The following is a 22,074-nucleotide window of genomic DNA, read 5'->3' as shown; positions in this document are numbered from 1 at the left end:
CAGTGGGCTTAAAATATTCAGTAAACCGTGTTGTCAACAGATGTGCTGTCATCCAGGCAGAGTAGATTTAGCATCATTCCTAAGGGCCCTAGGATTTCTTGAATAGTAAATAGCATTGGCTTCAACTTAAAGTCACTAGCTGCATTAGTCCCTAATAAGAGTCAGCCTGTCCTTTGAAGCTTTAAAGTCAGGCACTGACTTCTCTCTAGCTATGAAAGTCCTAGATGGCATCTTCTTCCAATAGAAGGCTGTTTCATCTACATCAAAAATCTACTGTTTAGTGTAGCCACATTCATTAATTATCTTAGCTAGATCTGGATAACTTGCTGAAGCTTCTACATCAGCACCTGCTGCTTCACCTTGCACTTTTATGTTATGGAGACAGCTTCTTTCCTTAAATCTCATGAGCCAACCTCTACTTGCTCAGACTTTTCTTCTGCAGCTTCCTCACCTCTCTCAGCCTTCACAGAAGCAAAGAGAGTTAGGGCCTTGCTCTGGATTAGGCTTTGGCTTAAGGGAATGCTGTGGCTAGCTTGATCTTCTATCCAGACCATTAAAACTTTCTTCATAACAGCAATAAGGCTGTTCCGCTTCCTTATCGTTTGTGTATTCACTGGAGCAGCACTTTTAATTTCCTTCAAGAACTTTTCCTTTGCATTCACAACTTGGGTAACTGGCACAAGAGGCCTAGTTTTTAGCCTATCTCAGCTTTTGACATGCCTTCCTCACTAAGCTTAATCATTTCTAGCTTTCGATTTAAAGTGAAAGATTTGCAACTCTTCCTTTGATTTGACCACTTAGAGGCAACTGAAGGGTTTATTCATTGGCCTAATTTCAATACTATTGTGTCTCAGGAAATAGGGAGGCCCAAGGAGACAGAGATAGACAGGAGAACGGCCAGTGAGTGGAGCAGTCAGGACACACACAACATTTATCAATTAAGTTCAACATCTTATGTGGGCGCAATTCGTGGTGCCCCCAAGTAATCACAATACTAACATCAAAGATCACAGATCACCATAACAAATATAAAATTAATGAAAATTTTTGAAATATTGTGAGAGTTACCAAAATGTGACACAGAGATACGAAGTGAGCAAATGTTGTTGGGAAAAAATGTCGCCGGCAGACTTGCTCAATGCAGAATCGCCACAAACCTTCAATTTGTAAAAAATGCAATATCTGCAAAGTGCAATAAAGTGAAGCACAGTAAAATGAGGTATGCCCATACTTTAGCCAATGACAAAACTGCCAATGTTTATATTAAGAGTAGATGTGCTTAAATAACTCATGATTTTGAAATGTAGTGGAAGTAACATGGCTTTCTTACTTCCAGTGGAAATAAAATTTAAAATGGCCCCTATGTTCAGGAATTACTGGATGCAATACTTTTGCTACCACTTTATAGCTACCACTTTAGCTATTATTAAGATTCCAGGGCATTCTAAACTTGACTCTCTGAAATTTAAGGGAAATCACCTTGCTGATATTTCCACAAGGAAAGCTGCCCTTAAAGGAACCAACAATAGCCAAACCTCTGTCATGGTCGAAAGGGATATTTCTCCAAATGATAACTTATAAAAACTGGCTAGAGAAGCCCAACAATTGGCCTCAGAAAAAGAAAAACAAGATTAGAAACTCAACAACTGTTGACTTGATAAAAACAGAAAGCTCTGGTTTGGACCAAATAACAACCAAGTCCTACCAGAGGCTCTAAAATTCCCAGTCCTCACCATTGTACACGCAATAAACCATTGGTCTACTGACAAAATGATAGCCTTTGTGAATCAATATTGGTAAGAAATCATTAATAAGGCCACCAAAAGTGCCTACCTCACTTGTCCCATTTATCTGAAGTACAACCCAGGGAAGCCTGTTCGTACTGCTCTCAGACATTTTAAACTGCCTAATGGACCATTTGAGGTCTGGCAAACGGATTTCATACAACTTCCTCTATCTCATGGATATAAATATGTTTTAGTTACGGTCTGTATGTTATCACACTGGACTGAAGGCTTCCCTGGCAGACAGGCTACTGCCTCCTTTATGGCTAAAAAGTCGCTTTGGAAAAAATTATCCCTACCTAGGGAACGCCTCTCAAACTTCATAGTGATCCAGGAACCCATTTAATGGCCAGGTACTTCGACAAGTTTGTGCAGTTTGGCCAGTTGTATAATACTTTCACTGTGCTTACCACCCTCAATCCTCTGCTTTAGTCAAATGCACTAAGGGCTTTATTAAGACTCAACTGGAAAAATCTATAGAGACTCTCCAAATACCTTGGTCAAAAGCATTGCCATTGCTTCTTTTAAATCTTAGATCCACCCCTTTTGGAATCCACCCCTTTTGGAATTCATAAACTCTTACCCTTTGAGATAGTCACAGGGTGCCTAATGCATTTGGCTCCTGATTCTTTTGATGCACAACTGATAAAAGGAGAGATACTCCAATATTGCAAAGGTATAATCGCTTGTATTAAAAATAACCATGCTGGGCTTCCCTGGTGGCGCAGTGGTTGAGAATCCACATGCCAATGCAGGGGACATGGGTTTGATCCCTGGTCCAGGAAGATCCCACATACCACGGAGCAACTAAGCCCGTGCGCCACAACTACAGAGCCTGCACTCTAGAGCCCGTAGGCCACAATTACTGAGTCTGCGTGCCACAACTACTGAAGCCCACGTGCCTAGAGCCCGTGCTCTGCACCAAGAGAAGCCACCGCAATGGTAAGCCCGCGCACCACAACGAAGAGTAGCCCCCGCTCACAGCAACTTTCTGCCCACGTGCAGGAACGAAGATCCAATGCAGCCAAAAATAAATAAATTAATAAATTTATTTTTTTTTAAGTAGCATGTCATTAAATAAATAAATAAGTAAATAAATAAAAATAACCGTGCTTTGGTAGAGCAATCTTTTCATAGTGCACTCTCGGGAGACAAAATACTTAAGCATCACACCTTGAAACCTGAAGATTTCATCTACTGGAAAAGACACCTCCAGAAGAGCTCTCTTCAACCTCACTGCAGAGCCCCCTATCAGGTACTGCTAACCAACCCTTATACCATCAAATTTCAAGGAACAGACTCTTGGATTCATGCAACACACCTAAAGAAAGCACCAAACCCTGAATGGACCTGCACCATCATCTGGTGATCTGAAAGTAAAGATTTCCTGGAATTGAAGCAGATGACATCTGATGAGACAGCTTTCCCAAGATATCTGGACCAAGCCTGCTGAAAGTTTGCCACCAAACCTTTGATGATAACAAAGCACTTCAGATGATCTCCAGTGTCTGTGATATTGACAACATATGGATTTTAGATAAAAAGTACCTGAGAGTTTTCCCTCCTAGCCCTCCTTGTTACTCAAATACGACATAATTAACTTTCCAATATGTGCACTTTCCCTCCAACATGAGACACTACACCCAGGAAAGAAACCTCAGTTAAATGGAGTTGGAAGACCAGAAAGGGGAGCTCCCATACCCTGTAATGATAGCAGAGCCCAACAGGAAGAAGAAAGCTTCCTCTTCTTTCCTGGCAAGGACACAACCACTGAAAAGCCAGGGACTCCTTTACTACTGTCCTCCCAACTTCCTCTCTATGGAACTGTTCTCCTTTCCTTGCCGTGTGTGCTCACCATGGATGCCCACCCCAAACTGCAATTCTCTGCTGATCCCAAATAAACCCATCTTTGCTGGAGAAATATCTGGCAGTCTATTTTAGGTCAACAATAGTAATAACAACAACAAAACACACACACACACACACACACACACACACACACACACATCCAGCATTTATTTAGCACTTACTATGTGCCTGGAAGTGTTTTAAATAATATATACGTATTAATTCATTTAATCCTGACAACAACCCTGTAAAATAAGCAACGGTAGCATTCTCACTTTATGGATAGGACAATAAGGTACAGATCTCATGCTTTTGACACTACATATGCTACAATGCCATGATACACAACTCTCTCTCTAAATTTAAGGCAGCCTTTGAAATGCAACACTTAAGCACAACTTGCTTACATGCTTTTTAAAGTTCATATCTGGACTTGCAGCTATAAGGGAAATAATTTTCTCACATATGGAGTGATTTTTTAAGACTCTTGGTTGAGAACATCTGACCTGACAACACACACAGGACAAAATGGGTAGAAAATCAGGCAATGAAATCATCTTCCACACTGCAAAATAAAACTACTACCTTCACTATTGTCCCATTCAGAAATCAAAAGTAAGGTAATTCATGGTAGGTATACACAATTTATTTTATAAATTATGGTTTCTATTTACTGAAGCTCAAAAATATCTTGGGGGCTTCCCTGGTGGCGCAGTGGTTGAGAGTCTGCCTGCCGATGCAGGGAATGCGGGTTCGTGCCCCGGTCCGAAGATCCCACATGCCGTGGAGCTGCTGGGCCCGTGAGCCATGGCCACTGAGCCTGCGCGTCCGGAGCCTGTGCTCCGCAACGGAAGAGGCCACAATAGTGAGAGGCCCGCGTACCGCAAAAAAAAAAAAAAAAAAAAAAAAAATCTTGGGCTGAGAATATAAAATTTAAGAGTTTGTTATCCTTAATTGTAAATACATGTCTTACATACAAACTTTGTATAAGTGGAAATTTAATAAAAGTAACTTTTATTTTCTGCAGTATTGTTAAACATAATATGTGTTTTTAGTGTCATGATTTTTAAAAGCCAATGTTAAAATACTGCTGTATCTAAACTCATTATGAACAAAAAGTGATAAAATACACACGAAACAAAACTTTTTTCAAATATTTGAGCCAAATTGACACAAATTCACTTTCACAACTCCCTCTGTAAAATCAATCAAAATGCTATGACAATGGTGGGAAACCAACCACATTTTGAAAAAAAATTAACTAGCAAACACATCGACTAATTCTCTCTCTTCCAACTTCAACTAGAAATATGTACTCTAAAGTAGAAGAGTAATCGTATTTCTCAATATTTGCCAATCTGTTTACAACCCATCTCACAAAGGATAAAAATTTTAAATCCTTCTCTAAATAGCTTTGAGTTCACAAACAGACATGACTTAAAACAAAGCAGTATAGGGAATTCCCTGGTGGTCCAGTGGTTAGGACGCAGCACTTTCACTGCCAGGACCTGGGTTCAATCCCTGGGTGGGGAACTGAGATCCCACAAGCTGTGCAGTGCAGCAAAAACAAACAAAAAAAAAGTGGTGTAAAACTGTCTCTAGACATTCAATTGTTTCAACTCTTTCCTTCAAGAATAAGGAGAGAAAAAAAAAAAAGAATAAGGAGAAGCTCAAAAATTGATATTTATTAAGTAAATACTTACATTTTACTCTCGCAGGAAGTTCAAATGAAGAATATATTTCTGGAATCCATTTTTTTTTTAAACAATCAAAAACTTCTTTCAGGAAACTAAAAGTATACATTAATTTCACAAACCTGACCTTGGGCTAAAATTCTGAATCAATAAATGACTTATAGTATTAATTTTGCTTTGTTTTTAGTTAACAACTTTTAATTTGCATTATAAAGACTGATTCCCTTCATCAATAAATAAGGAAGATACAAGCTATGATTTTATTTTATAATTCCTTTTATTTCAGAGATGCATATGAAATTAGAATCATTCCTTTACTATCTTAAAAACTATTATTTTTATATAGACTCATTTCATTTAATACTTTTCTTCATTATCTGGTTTAATTCCCATTATTCATTCAAGAATCATTTATGTCAGGTACTCCATTAAGCACTAGTTTAATAACAGCTTTATAACTTTAAATACTTAAAAATAAACTGCTTACATTGTAGTTAATTTTATCTTTTGATTGATAAAAAGTTGCAAGATAATAAAATGAAAGAATAAACTTAGTATCAAGTACTCATTCTTTGGCTCTATCATCATTATAGGGACTCAAATTCCAGAATACTGTGCCAACATAACCTTAAACCCCACAATGAAAACTAAATTTTAACAAAATATCCAGGGGAATTCCTATACTGCTGTTCTGCAACAAGTCTAACATTCAGTAGCAAAAGTTCTAATTGATGACTATTTCCTTAATGATCATTCAAATCAAAGATAGTCTAGGGCAATGGTTAAGAACGTAGACTCCAGAGCCAAACTACTAAATTAGAATCCAGGGCAACTCAGCTTCCTAACTGTGGAGCTTGAGTAAGTTACTACTTAGTAACCTTGCTGTATCTCAGTTTCCTCATGTGTAAAATAGCGATAACAATAATAACTACCTTATAAGATAGTTGTGAGGATTAAATGAGTTAATTTATGTAAAGGACTTAGAACAGTGCTTAACACATAGTAAGCACAACATGTTAGTGATAATAATCTGAAAGCAACAGACCTTATACTTATGGAAGGAACACACAGTACTCTATAATTTACATGGTTCTTCCAAATATACCTAACAAAAATTTTATTTTTTTATGAAATATATTTGGAATTTATGACCAATTTCCTGAACAATTTTTATAAATGGTTTTCATAAATCTTTGTGGAGATTAAGAAGCAACAAATTTCGGACTTCCCTGGTGGCACAGTGGTTAAGAATCCGCCTGCCAATGTAGGCGACACGGGTTCAAGCCCTGGTCTGGGAAGATCCCACAGCCGGCAGAGCAGCTAAGCCCATGCACCACAACTACTGAGCCTGCGTGCTGCAACAACAGCGGCCCGCACACCTGGAGCCCGTGCTCTGCAACAAGAGAAGCCACCACAATGAGAGGCCCACGTGGACACCGCAACAGAGTGGCCCCCGCTCTCCGCAACTAGAGAGAGCCCTCGCGCAGCAACAAAGACCCAAAGCAGCCAAAAATAAAATAAAGAAAGAAGGAATGAATTTAAGAAGAGCATTGTTTGACAGTGGAGCAACTTTTAAAAATCCTGTTTCTATATAAGCTAAAACCATAAGGATCCAAGACAGCACTCTACACAAAGACATTACATACAGAACAAAAGCATTTGTGGCAGTGTTTTTAGTACTTTTTTAGTATCCTCTCAGGAAATTGTGCAATCCCGTCAGATACTTTTCCCAAGGACAAGAAACTATACACAGGACTAAATGTCCAATAAAGGTGCCTGAATTCCAAAATAATATTAGTAGCATGCAAACTCCTGAGAGGGAAATGGGAATGACCAATTAACTCCAAAATAAAAGGTACTGTTTCAACCTAAGTGTTTGCCCTTATTAAATATATACTTTTCAGTATCAAACTGTACTAACAAAATTTCAGGAAACTAAGATCTTAGTAAAAGACGGTCACAGGGTTAAGTCTTATGGAATTGATGGCTTCCTCTGCTCTACAATTCGACATAATATCTCATAAGCACTTGGAGGTTAACATGCTTGCATTAAAAATGTTGTCACCAGCTTCGCTGGTGGCACAGTGGTTGAGAATCCACCTGCCAATGCGGGGGACACAGGTTCAGGCCCTGGTCTGGAAGGTTGCCACATGCCGTGGAGCAGCTGGGCCCGTGCGCCACAACTACTGAGCCTGTACTCTGGAACCGAGCCACAACTGCTGAGCCCACATACCACAACTGCTGGGGCCCACATGCCTGGAGCCCGTGCTCTAAAATGGGAGAGGCCACCGTGATGAGAGGCCCACGCACCACAGGGAACAGTGGCCCCCGCTCACCGCAACTAGAGAAAGTCACACACAGCAATGAAGAACCAATGCAGCCGAAAATAAATAAATAAATTTATAAAAATGTTGTCACTTATAGACCTGTGTTTTCTGATAAGATTTTCATTGTTTTTGCTCTTACATTTAGGTCTTCGATTTATTTTGAGTTAATTTTTGTGTATGGTGTGAGGTAGGGGTCCAAATTCATCATTTTGCAGGTGGATATCCAGTTGTCTGTTGTCCAGCAACATTCACTGAAAAGACCATTCTTTCCCCCATTTAATTGTCTTCACACCATTGTTGAGAATCAGTTGGCCGTAAATGTGAGGATTTATTTCTGGACTCTCAATTTCTTTGACCTGTGTTATTCTTAAACTAGTACCACACTGTCTTGATTACTGTTGCTTTATAGTAGATTTTGAAATTGGGAAGTGTAAGACCTCTAAGTTTGTTCTTTTTCAAGATTGTCTTGGCTATTCTGGGTACCCTGCCTTTCCATATGGATTTTAGGATCAGCTTGTCAATCTCTGCAAAAAAGGCAGATGGGATTTTGATAGGAATTGCACTTAACCTGTACATCATGTGAGGGAGTACTGCGATATTAACACTGTTAAGTCTTCTGGTCCATGAACATAGGATGTCAAGATTAGACTTATTATTTTAAAACTACATTCCTTAAACTGCCCAGTCCAACTGCTAAAATAAAACAACCAAGAAAAATACCTTCAGCCCCAAAGAACTGAATCCATTCCAGCTTTACTTGATGCTGCAGAGTTCAATCACAAAAGAAAGAAAGGTCACACAAGAGATCCCAATAATAATTTTTAGAATGTTTGTCCTTTAAATCTAATAATTACCCTCTTCTCTCATCTCCACTTGCTCCTACTTTCTATTTATTTGGATGATTCTTTTCCAATATGTCTTTTCTTTTAACCTATTCTTACTTTCCCCTCCTCATCTTCAAAAATTATTTTTTCTTCATTCTATAATCTAAAAATGGGCACCAATGGCTTTCTATATGCATGATTTGGCAAAATATAAGTATCGAGGTTTCTGACTTTCCTTTTATGATGACTGACAGAGGGAAATAATAATCATAGTAAGTTTCACCTTCATCAAAGTGATGTTCTTTATGCAATTCTGGAAGTGCAGAGAATACTGATAAGAAAATTTTCCTACCATTTTCTGAACTAAGACCACAGTACGTTGAAACACTACTATGGCAATTTTTGAACTTCTACTATGGCAAACTTAGCCAGTGACAGCCTGGAAATGCCAGATATATAATCATGAAAAGGAAAACCATATACAATAAGATGCCTTCCATATTTAACAGTCACAGCTAAACTTTTTTTTCACTCTTGCAAAACTACAACAGAGTCAGGTTTGCTGTTTTACTTTGATCACCTGCTATTTCTTAGCAATCTGTTCTTTATCCACAACATAGTACCACATCCTCATTACAAACAGTTATTTGTCAGCTAGAATCTCAACAACTCACATTTCAGATTACTGCAATTTAACTTTACACTATTAATTATTAAATAATGCATGTTCTCCAGACTGAAATTTCCTCTCCTAGAGGTAATACAGCCATGAGATAAAAAGGGGTTTTTTGGTTGTGGTCACAGTAAGTGCAGTTAGAGCCATACTATGACACCTGCTTCCCCTCTTTTACTGTTCTACTCTCTAGTTACTGTTACTGCTTGTTATATCTCCCAATACTACTTTTGATCTCTAGTAAAAGGGACTAGTCTCTGATCTCTACTTAAAGAATAGAAGGATATTATAACTGCTTTCTGTTTCTCAACAGCAAGAAAATATTAATGATAAAACAAGCCTTTTATCGCAACATTAAGTAGACATTACCAGTGGTATAATCTAGCCAAAATATTTAACTTGGATCCATCAAGTCTTTTTATACAGCTTCTAGTTTATAGGAAATAAAGAAACAAGGTAAATGGCACCACATGGAAGCTACCAGACAAATCCAGAAGATAACTGCAGGACAACTGGTTTGGTCTTCCCAGTGACTCAGAGTCATGAAAAAAGGGACCATGCTACATTAAAAGAAACTTCAGTGACATTAATTAAGGCATGATCCTGGATTAGATACTGATTTTGACATAACAGCTTCAAAGAACATTCTTAGATAGGCAAAAATTTTTTTTTAATAAATTTATTTATTTTGGGCTGTGTTGGGTCTTCATTGCTGAGCACGGGCTTTCTTTAGTTGCGTCAAGCCAGGGCTACTCTTCATTGTGGTGCACCGGCTCATTGCAGTGGCTTCTCTTGTTGTGGAGCACAGGCTCTGGGCGCGCAGGCTTCAGTAGTTGTGGCACGTGGGCTCAGTAGCTGTGGCACGCAGGCTCTAGAGCACAGGCTCAGTAGTTGTGGCACACAGGCTTAGCTGCTCTGCGGCATGTGGGATCTTCCTGGACCAGGGCTCGAAGCCGTGTCCCCTGCACTGGCAGGCGGATTCTTAAGCACTGCACCACCAGGGAAGCCCCATAGGCAAAATTTTTAATATTGTGTGAGAATTTATTAAGAGGAAAATTTACTTAAATGGAAAGTTGGTGGGGAGGGGGGTCACTGCCTGAAAAAAAAAGTTTCAAAACAGTATCTATATAATGTTCACCATACAATCCAGCAATCCCACTCCTAAATACTTACAAAATATATATATATGTGTGTGTCTGTCTGTATGTCTTATGAAACACACAAAGACTTGTATGTGAATGTTCATAGTAGCTCTATTCACAATCACTAAAAACCAGAAAAAAACCCAAATGTTCATTGACTAGTAACTGGATAGCAAATTGCAGGATACATACATTGGAGCAGCACTCAGTAATAAAAAAGAAAAGTCTTCTACAACTTTTACTGTAATGGTGATTATACAACTATACATATTTGTCAGAACTCATACAACTATACACTTAAAGTTGATAAATTTTATTTTTTATAAATTATACCTAAATAAAGATGATTTTAAATATAATTAAAGACATTTTATACAGTCTTATTTTAGTTAAAATACCTATATACATTTGTCTGTATGTGTGCAAATATTGTTATATAGAAAGATGTACAGAAGAAGTTCCAGAAAGTTATGTATTAAGGTATTAAGAGTAGTAATCACTATATTAGTAATGTTACCGGGGGGGGTTATTTTTCCTTGTCTTATATTTTCTAATTATATACCATGCACACATGCAGTTTTTGGAATAATAAAAGGTTGTGTTTTTGTTTTATTTTTTTTTAATTTATTTATTTTAAATCTTAATTGGAGTATAATTGCTTTACAATGGTGTGTTAGTTTCTGCTTTATAACAAAGTGAATCAGTTATACATATATCCCCATATCTCCTCCCTCTTGCATCTCCTTCCCACCCTCCCTATCCCACCCTCTCTATCCCACCCCTCTAGGTGGTCACACAGCGCGGGGCTGATCTCCCTGTGTGATGCAACTGCTTCCCACTAGCTATGTATTTTACATTTGGTAGTGTATATATGTCCATACCACTCTCTCGCTTTGTAACAGCTTACCCTTCCCCCTCCCCATATCCTCAAGTCCATTCTCTAGTAGGTCTGTGTCTTTATTCCTGTCTCACCCCTAGGTTCTTCACGACATTTTTTTTTTCTTAAATTCCATATATATGTGTTAGCATACGGTATTTGTCTTTCTCTTTCTGACTTACTTCACTCCGTATGACAGACTCTAGGTCCATCCACCTCATTACAAATAGCTCAATTTCGTTTCATTTCATGGCTAATATTCCATTGTACATATTTGCCACATCTTCTTTATCCATTCATCCGATGATGGACACTTAGGTTGTTTCCATCTCCGGGCTATTGTAAGTAGAGCTGCAATGAACATTTTGGTACATGACTCTTTTTGAATTATGGTTTTCTCAGGGTATATGCCCAGTAGTGGGATTGCTGGGTCATATGGTAGTTCTATTTTTAGTTTCTTAAGGAACCTCCATACTGTTCTCCATAGTGGCTGTACCAATTCACATTCCCACCATCAGTACAAGAGTGTTCCCTTTTCTCCACACCCTCTCCAGCATTTATTGTTTCTAGATTTTTTGATGATGGCCATTCTGACTGGTGTGAGATGATATCTCATTGTAGTTTTGATTTGCATTTCTCTAATGATTAATAATAAAAGGCTGTGGTTTTTTGGTTTTTTGTAATACAGACACTTGGATTTAAAATTTTCTTGGGCTTCCCTGGTGGCGCAGTGGTTGAGAGTCTGCCTGCCGATGCAGGGGACGCGGGTTCGTGCCCCGGTCCGGGAAGATACCATGTGCCGCCGAGTGGCTGGGCCCGTAAGCCATGGCTGCTGAGCCTGCGCGTCCGGAGCCTGTGCTCCGCAACGGGAGAGGTCTCAACAGTGAGAGGCCCGCGTCCCGCAAAAATAAATAAATTAATTAATTAATTAAAATTTTCTTACAGTGACTTGACTGGTGGCACACCGGTTAAGAATCCGCCTGCCAGTGCAGGGGACACAGGTTCGAGCCCTGGTCCGGGAAGATCCCACACGTCTCGGAGCAACTAAGCCTGTGGGCCACAACTACTGAGCCTGCACTCTAGAGCCTGCAAGCCCCAGCTACTGAGCCCGCGTGCCAAACTACTGAAGCCCACGCACCTAGAGCCCGTATCCGCAATGAGAAGCCACCACAAAGAGAAGCCACCACAATGAGAAGCCCATGCTCCACAACAAGAGAAGCCACTGCAATGAGAAGCCCGCGCACCACAACGAAGAGTAGCCCCCCGCCCACCACAACTAGAGAGAAAGGCTGTGGGCAGCAACGAAGACCCAACACAGCCATAAATAAATAAATAAATTTGAAAATAAATAAATAAATAAAATATTGTTATAGAAATGTCTGTGAGATCAGTCTGTGGATCTGTGGGTTATAAATTTAATTATAATTGTGATTCTGAAGGTAAGTTTATATTGTTTAAATAATATTTACAGTATAAACAATTATTTTCTTTGGTTCGTAGTGAATACACATTCAATGAACATGATATGTTACAAGCATCATATCTGTATTATATTGTTGTCTCTGGTTTCCTCCTGCACAAAATAGCAATTTACTCCAGCTACTGAAGAAGCACCAAAATAAAAATAATACTATTAAATTTCAATTCAAACATCAGGCTTTGTCTCTAAGTTTTTTAAAAACAGCAATCATTTTATGGCTGAATAATATTCCATTGTATATATGTGCCACATCTTCTTTATCCATTCATCTGTCGATGGACACTTAGGTTGCTTCCATGTCCTGGCTATTGTAAATAGTACTGCAGTGAAGGTGGATGGACCTAGAGTCTGTCATACAGAGTGAAGTAAGTCAGAAAGGGAAAAACAAATACTGTATGCTAACACATATATATGGAATCTAAAAAAAAATAAAAATAAAAAATGGGTCTGAGGAACCTAGGGGCAGGACAGGAATAAAAACGCAGATGTAGGGGCTTTCCTGGTGGCGCAGTGGTTGAGAGTCCGCCTGCTGATGCAGGGGACACGGGTTTGTGCCCTGGTCCGGGAAGATCCCACATGCCGCGGAGCGGCTGGGCCCGTGAGCCATGGCCGCTGAGCCTGCGCGTCCGGAGCCTGTGCTCCGCAACGGGAGAGGCCACAACAGTGAGAGGCCCGCGTACCGCAAAAAAAAAAAACAAGAAAACACGCAGATGTAGAGAATGGACTTGAGGACACGGTGAGGGGGAAGGGTAAGCTGGGATGAAGTAAGAGAGTAACAGTGATATACATACACTACCAAATGTAAAATAGATAGCTAGTGGGAAGCAGCTGCATCACACAGGGAGATCAGCTCAGTGCTGTGTGACCACCTAGAGGGGTGGGATAGAGAGGGTGGGAGGGAGATGCAAGAGGGAGGGGATATGGGGATATATGTATACATATAGCTGATTCACTTTGTTGTACAGCAGAAACTAACACAACATTGTAAAGCAATTAGACTCCAATAAAGATGTTAAAAAAAATAGCATTCAAAAGAAGAATTGTAATCAACAAACTTAATGAAAAAATACTGCTTCTGCTTTTAGTAGAAATAAGTAGTAAAAGAACAGGACATTAATAAGAACTATGGGGTAAGAGCAAACAGCTTTCAGTTATACTTTTATTATTTTTAATAATACATACAAATACGTTGTCAAATATCATATAGAGCAGCCTAGATTTAGCAGCGTTTTACAATACAACTGTGTGGTGTGAAAGACTCTTGTCTTTCACTGTTCCTCAAACACTCAAAGGGATTTCTTGGGTCACAGAAAAGTGACGGGGACAGGAAGAAGTTTGAGGTTTTTGTTTTGTGGCGGGGGGGGTTTTGGTGTTTGTTTTTTTGGTCTGAGGTTTTAGGTTTGTTTATTTTGCGGGGGAAGGATTTTTTTTTTTTTTGGTTTGGCAGTTTTGTTTGCTTTGGGGCTTGCTTTTAAATAGAGTTAATTAGCAAAAGAACAACAAAGTACCAAATCCCTACCACACGCAAGGCATTGCTCTAAATATCTACCTACATACATTCTCTTTTACTTAATTCTTTGAGATGGATATTACTCTCCCATTATACATATGAGAACACTGGATATATAACATTAAGATTTGTCAAAAACTCAACTAGTAAGTAGCAGAGCCAAAACTTAGAGATATGAACCTGGATTTGCATCCATACTTGAGTTTTCAAAGACCATTCTTCCTCACTATTTTTGAGGAAAGATCTGAAACAGAAAATTGGAACAGACTACCACTAAACGATGAAGCTAAAAGATATATCCAAAATTCAACTGTATTTTTTCTATACACTAGCAATGAGCTAGTGATGAACAATGATGTGAAATGAAATGTTAAAAACAGTACCATGTACAACAGCATCTAATAGAATAAAATAAATACTTACAGATAAATTTTTGGAAGAAGTGTAAGACTTGGGCCTGAAAACTATAAAACATCATTGAAAGGACAGATTAAACACAATCTCTATAAAAATCCCAGCTACTCTTGGGCAGAAATTGATAAGCTGATCCTAAAATCCATATGTAAGGGACCCAGAAAAGTCAAAACAGTCTTGAAAAAGAAAGTTATAGGACTTAATTTCAAAACCTATTACAAAGCTACTGTAACCAACTAGTGTTGTACTGGCATAAGGATAGGCAATAGAATAAGATTGAGAAGTCAGAAAAAAACCTAACACATATTCAGCTGATTTTTCAATACGAGTGCAAACACCACCCAATGGGATAAGGACAGTCTTTTCAATATGTAGTGCTGCTGGGCTTCCCTGGTGGCACAGTGATTGAGAGTCCGCCTGCCGATGCAGGGGACACGGGTTTGTGCCCCGGTCCAGGAAGATCCCACATGCTTGCGTACCGCAAAAAAAAAAAAAGAAAAAAAAAATATATAGTGCTGGGACAACTGGACCACAATATGCAAAAGAATGAATTTGGACCACTGCCTTACACCATATGCAAAAATTAACTCAAAATGGATTGATGACCTAAATATAAGGACTAAAAACATAAAATTCTTAGAAGAAAGCATAGGGGTAAACCTTCATGACCTTGAATTTGGCAATGGATTCTTAGATATGACACCAAAAGCATGAGCAACAAAAGAACTTCATCACAATTAAAACGTTTTTTGCAACAAAGGACACTGTCAAAAAAGTTAAAACACAACCTACAGAATGGGAGAAAACATTTGCAAATCATATACCTAATTTAGTAACCAAAATATTTTTAAAACTCCTACAACTCAATAATAATAAGACAAATAACCCAATTAAAAATTGGACCCCCCCCAAAATGGACAAAGGATTTGAACAGAAATTTCTCCAAACATATACAAATGGCCGATAAGCACACACAAAAAAATATGCCCAACATCATTAGTCATCAAGGAAATGCAAATCAAAATTGCAATAAGATACCACTTAACACCTACTAGGATGGCTAAGTTAAAAAGACAAACCATGGGACTTCCTTAGTGGCGCAGTGGTTAAGAATCTGCCTGCCAGTGCAGGGGACATGGGTTCAATCCCTAGTCCGGGAAGATCCCACATGCCACAGAGCAACTAAGCCTGTGAGCCACAACTACTGAGCCCGTGTGCCACAACTACTGAAGCCCGTACGCCTAGAGCCGGTGCTCCACAACAAGAGAAGACACTGCAATGAGAAGCCTGCACACCTACAACGAAGAGTAGCCTCCGCTCGCCACAACTAGAGGAAGCTACTGGGCAACAATGAAGACCCAACACAGTCAAAAATAAATAAAATTAATTTTAAAAAAAAAGACAAACCAATAACAAGTACTGGCAAGATTGTAAAACTCTCATACACTGCTGGTGGGAATGCAAAATTATGCAATGACTTAGGAAACAGTTTTTCAACTTTTCAAAAGGTTAAAATAGAGTTATCACCATATAACCCAGCAATTGGGATATGCCCAAGAGAAATGAAAACATATGTCCACACTAAAGCTTGTACACAAATGTTCATAGCAGCATCATTCATTATAACCAAAAAGTTGGGGGGAAAAACCTATGTCTATCAATGCATGAAAAGATACAATGCGGTATATCTGTTCAATTAAGTATTATTCAGCAATAAATAAATGATACAGGTACAACACGGATAAACCTCAAAAACACTGTGATAAGTGAAAGAAGCCAGTCACAAAAAGACCACACATTGTAAGATTAATTATATCTCAACAAAGCTGGGGTTTTTTAAGACACTTAAAAAAAAAAAAAGTCATGGGGATGCACAGCATGGTGACTATAGAACTATAACACTGTATTGTATATTTGATTGTTGCTAAAAGAGTAGATCTTAAAAGCTCTCATCACAAGAAAAAAATCTGTAACTATGTATGGTAATGGATGTTAACTGGACTTACTGTGGTGATCACTTTGCAATATATATAAATATCAAATCGTTATGTTGTACACCTGAAACTAATATGTTACATGTCAATTATATTGATATCTCAATTAAAATAAGGAATTTTTAAAAAGGCATGTGCATGAACTACAAAAATGAAACGCTGAGAGAAATAAAAGCACCTAATTTTCAATTTTTCTTCTTCACATGCATATTCCTAAAATTTTGTCTTCCTATACATTCATATTTTGTCCATGAACAACAAACTACTGAAATTAAATCAAGTACTGAAATTCAAAAAACATGAAAAAAACAGCTCCTGAAATATCAAATAACTTTCAAACAATTCTACTTTAGCATTGGCTCTGAACTAAACATAAATCTCAATTTCAAAATACCACATAAAAATTACAAATACTCAGAGGTTTAAGCAAACTGCCAACTTTTCTGAATAAACAGTAATTCAGATTTGCTTTGATGAAAATGTAAATATTTACCTGCCTGAAAAGAACAAAATCCTATAAGTCTAGTGTTCCCAAATGATGAAAAGAAAGAAAAGTGCAATTTTTTTATTCAGAATTTAGTTTCAGAATTAATTTTAACCTAGCTAGGATTATACATAGTTGATGGTTTATACTAAGCAAGGTATACCTTGCTTTTGCCTAAAATATACTGAAAACAAGGCATTTATAAACAGTTACAAAAGTTAAGTTGGGACTGAGAAAAATCACATCATACAGTAAATGTGACAGAGATAATAACTTCAAAAAGCTCCTGAAAATACAAGAACTCCTATTCTGGAAACTCCCTAAGTCATTTAGTCTTTCTACAAATATTTACTGACCATCTACCATGTGCTAAGCACTGTGCCTGATACCAGGATGCCATGGTGAGCAACGAACAGATCAGGTCCCTGCTCGCAGGAGGCTTACACTAAAACATTGCTTGTCAAATGTGCTGATATAATCACTCAGGAGCTTGTTAAAAATTCAAAATCTGCTCCTCTGCTTTGGAGAGTCCGAGTCCGTGGGCCTGGGGTGAGTTGTGACGCCTGTATATTTATCAAGCGCTCCAGATTATTCCTATGCCCTGGCTGTTTGGAGAGCCCAATGCTCGGGGGCATCCCATCCCATCCAGCCGGAGCCACACCTCCGAAGTCCATTTCACTCAACTTCCTTCACCCTGACCGATAAATACCCCAAACACACCACCACGCTGAGATGGATGCAAAGCATTCCAAAATCACTCTGTGCTGAGACACCAACAGACTTGCTTCCTTCCGGGAACGGACAGCTCACTGCCTTAGATTCCACCTGGGGCTGTCTGCACCTGAGCCTCCCGGGGCTGGCCGACACCTGTCTCCTAGCGGCTGCGGTCTACCTCTCCCGTGGGCCCGGGTCACGGGCAGCCACCGCCCAGCGGGGACGGAGGCAAGGGATTGGCACCGCGCGCATTAGGCGCCGACTGTATACGGCCCCCCGTGCGCGCACACACACTCCCGCGGAAACTGAGACGGGCAAGCAACAGCCCGGGTCCCGCTGCCGTGCGGCGCGAGGCAGGGCTCGAACCCGGACGACGGGGCGGGTTCCGCCTCGCGGGCGCTCGTCAGCCGCCGAGGCCCGGCCCGGCTCGCACCGACGGAGTTTCACAAAGAAAGTCTCCCGGCCCGCGCCCCTCACGCACTCACCGGAGGCGGCGCCGGCGGTGACTCGGGCTCCCGCCGCCTACGGCTCCGTGCCGGGGTCGACCCCGGGGTGGGCTCGAGCACCGGCGGCGGCGACTGCTCCATCTCCGCGGGGCCCGGGCCGCGTCCGCCTCGAGCTAACGGTCCCGCCAGCTAGGCGCGCGCGCCGGCCCCGCGCGCCATGTTCCCGCCGTGCCGCGCGCCTCCGCGACGACCCCCACAACCCCCCAACACCCAACACCGCGCACGCGCGCATCGCCGCGCACGCTCCCCGCGCGCCTCCGCGGGTCCCCCCGACCGCGCAAGCGCGCACTCGCCGCGCCCCTCCCCGCGCGCCCCGCCTCGCGCCCTCCGGAGCTGGCCGCTGTTCCCAGCGTTGCGCCCACCCCCTCTGCAGCCGTCCGGCCGGGCCAGAGAGCTCGCCGTTCTGGGCTGGGCGCCGCCACCTGCCGCACTGTGGACGACGCCGGACCAGACCCCTCAGCACTGCGCCTTTTGAGATGGTCCAAGCCAAGAGGGAATTATCCCAAGAAGTCCCGGGGGAAGACGCCGCTAAGGTGATGAGAGCCCCATCGCGAAGGTGTGTGAGCACGTGAGCGAGCCTAAGTAGCACAGTTGATGTCCATGTCCCTGGAAAGCCAGACTCAATGGAGAATCCGAGTTCGAATCCCGCATCTCCACTCACCTTTGCCCAATTAAGGTCAGGTCTCCAGGAGCCTGTTTCTCCTTAATCGGGAACGTCCAGCGAGTTAGGAGGACTTGAAATAATCCACATAAAATGTCAACACCGCACCTAGTGCTCACCAAATGGTAATCCGGTTACAAGACCTCTTAAGTAATTTTGTTTTATGGTCAAGAACCAAGGGCCCTTGAAAAGGGAAATTTCGGTTCAAGCCTTGCCTCCGGTTCTTGCAGAGAGCCTTGATCTCTAAATCTGCACAGGGAGGAGCGGCAGTAATACCTCACAGGGTTGAGGTGAGCTTTCCGATGAGGCACACACCTTTCTGAGCACAATGCCTGGCACACACCAAGCTATCCAAGTTTCAGTGGTATAATTCCAGCCCTATCTTCCAAGACTCCTAAAGTTTAGTGAAGGGGGCTCTGATCCCAAACCCTGTGGTATAATTAGCTGGGAGGGGGTTCGCTCAACTTGGGGCTGGAGGGACTTAGTTCCCAAATCTTCACTTTCCATTCTCTGCCCCAAACCTCTCTGGAAACCCTAAAGTTGGCACAAAAACCACAGCAGAGAATGTTTTCACTTGTAAAAAAAAAAAAAGAAGAAGAGTGCCTGAGGGTCTCCTGGAGTTTGTAAGTGGTTGAATTTATTAGTCTGGCCTTTTCCAGACACAGGTGACCAAAAAATTTTAAAACAAAACAAATTTTTTTTAATTTAAAAAACTCAACCTGGAGTAAAACAATTAAGGGAATAATTGAAAAGTCCTGGGTGGTACCTCACTTAAGTCATAGCTGGATCCAGGTGCTCAAACGATAACCTCGGTGTTTCTACAATCTCTCAGCTCCCCTTCCCTCTGTGATTACTTCATTCTCATGCAGTTCTCTCCACATAGTGTCCTGGGCAGCTCCTAACTCACACCTACCATCATGGTAGGGTGAATAATGGCTTCCAAAGATGTTCTCATCCTAATTCCCCAGAATTTATGAATATGTAACTTTACATATTCATAGCAGGAGCTGTTTCCCAGTAGTTCCAGCCAAAGTCTTGGATTTTCTTTCACTGGACCCATTTGGGTCGCGTGACCTGCCTGAGCCAATCACAGCAAGATTGGCCAGATCTGACTATATGGAGCCCCTCTAGGAAGGGGGTGGGATCAACCCTGCCAGAAGGACCTGGGGTTGGGGCAAGTGGGAAGAGGGATTCCCCTCCCCCAGAAAAAATAGGGTTGCAATTACCATAAGAGGCATCAGGTTCAGGACAGACACAAAGTACAGCTGTCTACTGCACCATCATCAAGGCACCGGAGGTCCACCACCAAGCAACATGCCTGTTCTTCAAAAGGGACTGGCAGTTACTTCAGTCACTGGGTGGTACCCCTCCACCTCTGCTCCCACCACCCACCCCAGACCTGGCATTTCCCAAATCTGTTTTGTCAAAGGCATCTCAGTTATCCACCCATCTTGTGTGAACCCAAAAAAAGGTAAACAGGTGATGTTACTTCCTTGCTCAAGAACTTTCTATGGCTCCCTCTGGCTATGTATGTGACCCTCCCACCTTTAATGATAGAAGCCAATGCTGACAGATCCCCTACCAGGCACTTTAAATGAAACTTCCACCCCTGAATCCTCAGAAATGCCGAATTAAGATGGTACTCTTATTGCACCCAGTTTACAGATAAGGAAATAAAAGCTCAGCAATTAGAAGTAACTTGTCCAAAGCCAAAGGTCAGGAAGTTCAGAGAGCTCAGATTGCTCCCAGATATTGCTCCCACTACTGATGTTGCCATCCCAGCTCCATTTGCTCACATTTCAAAATCCTGTGCCCACCTCCAGCTGGGTGGGCAGTGAGAGGAGCTCTACCAGAGGAGCTTCTAGGGACCCCTTTGTCTTCTATAGTGTGCGGGGTGTGGGGGGGGAGGCAGACACCTAGGTACCATCTCCCCCTCCCTCTATGACTTCATGGGATAGGGAGAAAGAATTCCCCAAAAAGAAAACCGGAGTATAAGGTTAAGAAGAGGAAGTGGATGCTGGGTGTCCCCATATTGGCAGCTGATGTCTCCCCATTAGTAATGAGTGTATTAGCTTCCTCTGGCTGCTGTAACAAATTACCACAAATTGGGTGGCTTAAAATAACACACATTTATTCTCTTAACTTTTGTAGGTCAGAAGTCTTAAATCAGTTTCAGCTGGCTAGAGTCAAGGTGTAAAGTAAAAGGACTGGTTCCTTCAGGAGGCTCCGATGGAAGAATCCATTTCCTTGCTTTCCGTCTGTCAGCTTCTAGTGGCTGCCTGTAGTGGCTTGTGGCCTCTTCCTCTGTTTTGAAAGAGCACCACTCCATCTCTTCTGACTCTGACTCTTCCTGTGTCCCTCTTAAAAGGAACATTGTGATAACACTGGGCCCACCTTGATAAAACAGGATGGTCTTCCCATCTCAAGATCCTTCACTTAATCACACCTGCAAAGTCTCTTTTGCTGTGTAAAGTCACGTATTCATAAATTTTGGGGATTAGGATAAGAACGTCTTTGGAGGCCATCATTCATCCTACCATGGTAGGTATAATCAGAGAGCTAATACAAAGTGCTCTGGAAATAGAGAAGGGCTCGCTGACTACCCCAAGAGGGAAAGATGCCCTAAGAAACCATAGCCTTCACATTAAATATTCAAATGAGCTAAAACCCATCTAACTTGGCAATCTCAACCTCATTCCTTTAAATAGGCAAACCACCTAAATCCCCATCTAGCCCTCAGCAACAGGCCAGCCAAGCCTCAGAATGCTTGCACACCCTTCTAATTTCCATTGCCAACCACCACCCTCATTGCCTGGGGCAACATCTGTGTGTCCCTCACCCTCCCCTGGCTGGCTCACCAGTGGCATCTGAACCAAGACACTCAACTCATGGCATAGTCAGCAAGCTACAATGTGGCCTAGCATCAGTCAGCCAAAGTTACAAAAGAAGCAAAATCAGTGGGTCAAAAAGAGACAAGAGCCAGCCATTAGAACTGCCGGGGCTCCTGATGGCTCCCAGGCCCAGCCCTCTGTAGGGTTGAAACAGATCCCCTTTTCCATGAAGTAATTTGAATGGGCCTCTGTTCCTTGTCACCAAGATGTCCCAGCTTCCACAGATCATGGCGTTGTACCCATTCATCATG

At 41.4% G+C, this 22,074-nt stretch overlaps 1 protein-coding gene across 2 annotated transcripts in view; it reads right to left on the bottom strand.

The window, feature by feature from the left end:
• Nucleotides 1-18,459, bottom strand: part of TTC28 (tetratricopeptide repeat domain 28) — a 609,537-nt gene extending 591,078 nt beyond the window's left edge. For both annotated transcript variants that reach the window (XM_032603706.1, XM_032603707.1), the window contains exon 1: nt 18,251-18,459. In XM_032603706.1, coding sequence (XP_032459597.1) covers nt 18,251-18,352 — 102 coding nt within the window. In that variant the 5' untranslated portion in view covers nt 18,353-18,459. The remainder of the gene's footprint in view (nt 1-18,250) is intronic.
• Nucleotides 18,460-22,074: the final 3,615 nt, after the last annotated feature.

Source organism: Phocoena sinus, chromosome 14 (genome assembly GCF_008692025.1).
Source record: "Phocoena sinus isolate mPhoSin1 chromosome 14, mPhoSin1.pri, whole genome shotgun sequence".
Classification (NCBI taxonomy): Eukaryota; Metazoa; Chordata; class Mammalia; order Artiodactyla; family Phocoenidae; genus Phocoena; species Phocoena sinus.
The sequence above is the reverse complement of the archived record's forward strand: the minus strand, read 5'-3'. Positions and strand labels throughout refer to the sequence as shown.